The sequence below is a fragment of the Raphanus sativus genome, unplaced genomic scaffold, assembly GCF_000801105.2.
Source record: "Raphanus sativus cultivar WK10039 unplaced genomic scaffold, ASM80110v3 Scaffold0733, whole genome shotgun sequence".
Taxonomy (NCBI): domain Eukaryota; kingdom Viridiplantae; phylum Streptophyta; class Magnoliopsida; order Brassicales; family Brassicaceae; genus Raphanus; species Raphanus sativus.
In genome coordinates this window covers 15,268-18,108 of record NW_026616049.1, presented here as the reverse complement: position 1 = coordinate 18,108, position 2,841 = coordinate 15,268, and the positions used below count along the sequence as shown (strand labels likewise).

At 48.0% G+C, this 2,841-nt stretch overlaps 1 protein-coding gene across 1 annotated transcript; it reads left to right on the top strand.

Annotated features, from left to right (window-relative positions):
• Nucleotides 1-712: 712 nt before the first annotated feature.
• LOC108833944 (meiosis-specific protein ASY2-like) lies at nt 713-2,087 on the top strand. The gene is made up of 3 exons (XM_056997658.1): nt 713-1,235; nt 1,310-1,504; nt 1,588-2,087. Exons 1-3 carry the CDS (start codon nt 713-715, stop codon nt 2,085-2,087), a joined length of 1,218 nt encoding a protein of 405 aa, XP_056853638.1.
• Nucleotides 2,088-2,841: the final 754 nt, after the last annotated feature.

Below are 2,841 nucleotides of genomic sequence, written 5' to 3'. Positions count from 1 at the left end.
GACTTTTATTGATTAAGAGGTCTAATACAAAGAATAGCTAAGAGATCGACTATAACAAGGAGGTCGATCAAGAACGAAGTCTAAACGAAGTAAGAAAGATGTAAAAGTGTGGTGTGCTCTCTCTCTAGGGTTTTCGCTGTGTCCTTTAGCCTTGATATCCTCTTCCTTTTATAGATTCGATTCCGCTATTCTTGTAACTGCTTCCGCGACCTTCTCGACTTCGGCGACCTTCTTTTCCACCTTGGTGACGTTGCTGTGGGCCTCCTAACTTTGGCCCAATCCGTTTCGTCTATAGAGCATTTGTCTCGAACTACGCATCCTTCCGATTATCTCTTATGGAACAGATCGATACTTCCTCGCGGGCTTCTTGTTCATAGCCCATGATCCGAAATAGGCCCAATCATTTAGGAGACCGAAATTGGGTCTAACATTTGTCCCCCAGCCCAGTCGGTTTAATTTTAAGAAACCGAAAGGGCGAGCACTTTCTTCCTTGGTCGCGAATCTCGGAGCGGAGTGGCCACGCGTGCTCGTTTGATTTGACCTGTCGGCCACTCCTCCCAGATCGTGCGGTTCTCATTGATCGCGAAGATTGTCTTGGGAACTGTCGTTTTTCTCTTTATTTATTTGATAGATTTTTTTTGTAATGGACTCATCTTCTTCTTCTGCTTCGACTTTCTTTCTTCTGCAAACTTCTTCCATTTGTTCATATTTCATGGCGTCTCAAAACAAACTGGGTCCGCTTACCCCAGCCGAATACGAAGCCATTATGGAGCTTCCAGGGATTCCGTACGAAGCTGTCATTGATTATCCAAACGGCGATACTCCTGGGAACGTGAGACCGGGATATTGCGGAGCCTACATCTGCTTTTTTCGCGATGGCCTTATGTCATTTCCTGTTCCTTCATTTCTCCTCGAGATTCTAGCGGAGCTAAAGCTGTCGTTCACCCAGATTACTCCGACCTTCTGGCGTTACTTCTTGGCGACGTTCGTTCGAGCCAGAGAGGAAGGATTAGAGTTCGGTTTGGCTGAATTAAAGCAGTTTTACACTCTCAAGAGAAGTATCAGCGTCACTGGAGCGTTTCTTCTTTCTCTGCGTGCAGGTCGTTTGATTATTACCGACATTCCTGGGAAAGACTTTAATTGGACGTACAAGTTTTTTGTCTTCAAGGTCGATCCAGTGACGGTTGGGGATTTTAACTTCTCTCGGATTCCGATGAAATGGAAAGAGAACGTAGGTTTTCTTCAGGATTCTTTTTTACTTTAAACTAGCATGATTATTTGTTAGGTTTTGATCTTGATTTTTCTTCAGGATTGTTTGGATCATCAAAGTCGACTCCAGAGCTGCGTGGTTTGATCTCGGCGCTCCGCCGAGGTAAGTGCGGTTGGGACAGTTTTACTCCGGAGAGGGTTCGAGCTGCTTATGCTTTGCCCCCCAGCGTGAATCGTGCCGTTCCCGTCGCGCTTGTGGAACCGATTCGTCCTCGAAAGGACCAGAAAGATAAAGGTGAGTTACTTCATCGTATTTTTTCTTTTCTCTTTTTTTTTTGTTTGACGATCTTAATTTGTTGTTGTGGCTTTGACTTTCAGGGGTGAAAAGGAAAGACCCTCATGCGGAGCCTTCAGATGCTAATTCTGACTCCGCTCCTTTAAAGCGAGCTCGTGAGACTCCGGACAAACGGGTGACTAGAGCGAGTTCTCAAGTTCAGTCTCCGATTGTCCGGGCTACGCCGCTTTCTGTGGTTCGTCCAGATCGTGATGCTCAACCAGATTCTCGAGCATCGGGCGAAGCGGACGTCGAGGAAGTTGCTCCCAAGATTCAGCGACGTCGTCTGATCTTGGACGATGAGTCTTCTAAAGATTTTAACGTATCGAGCTCGGAACCTAGGATGCAAGATCCCAGGGAAGGTACTTCTAAGCCGGCCAGATTTCCTGCGGACTGTCGAAGTGGTTCTCCGCTGGCGTTCTCATATGACGTCGATGCTCTGATTTTGGAGAATCCTGAACGACTCGCTGCCATCTGGCGGAAGCTGCGAAGTTCTTCGTGCGTGCTTCCTCTCTTGGAACAAATGCGAGGTCGTGGTGCCTAGTTCAGATGGCGCTCGCAAATGCCAAGGTAAATCGCGTGAATTTATTTAGATACTGAAACCGTATACTTAATCATCTTATCTTTTTAGGCTATGGAGGCTAGCAATGAGTACGATGCTTTGATGGAGGAACGTTTGGCGAACTTCCCCTCTCGAGAGGAGGTCGAAGTTCATCTTACTTTGATCCAACAGTTGCGATCAAAGTTAAGTGCATCGCAGGCAAGTGAGCAGGAGCGAACGAAGCAAGTCGTCGACTTAAAGGTGCTTTTGACGGCTAAAGCGACGGAGAAGATTGCACTTGAGGAGGAGAAAATTGCGCTTGAGAAGGAGAAGGTCACACTAGAAGAGGAGAAAGTTGCGCTATAGAAGGAGAAGATCGCGATGGAAGCGGACCTTGAATCTTTGAAGGCGAAGTTCAGAAGAGAGGCTGAGCTGCGAGAAAGAGTGGCTCGGAGGGAGAGGTGAGCTGCTTGTCGGTTGGTAGCCCAGGGTTACGATGCTGCCCTCGATAAGGCTAGGGAGACTATCCAACGGAAGAAGGCGGAAAGCACCGCGGAGACAAGCTTACAGGAGGTTCGCGCAAAGATCGAGGCTTTGGCCGAATACTTGGAGGGCGGGTTCGAGCTCGAGGAGGAGCTGGATCGTCTTAAGGATGTAGAGATATCGAGGGAGATTGAGTATGGCCTCGCGGCAGTGTCGGACGACTCTCTTAGGGGTCTCGACCTTCCTCAAGTTTCTGATGACTCGGTCAACGTAG

Bases quoted from the DNA above. Each gene is read 5' to 3' on its own strand.
- LOC108833944 (XM_056997658.1), top strand. From the start codon at position 713: ATGGCGTCTCAAAACAAACTGGGTCCGCTTACCCCAGCCGAATACGAA. The intron at 1,236-1,309 runs GTTTTCTTCAGG...ATTTTTCTTCAG, and splicing joins GAAATGGAAAGAGAACGTAG to GATTGTTTGGATCATCAAAG. The intron at 1,505-1,587 runs GTGAGTTACTTC...TTTGACTTTCAG, and splicing joins AAAGGACCAGAAAGATAAAG to GGGTGAAAAGGAAAGACCCT.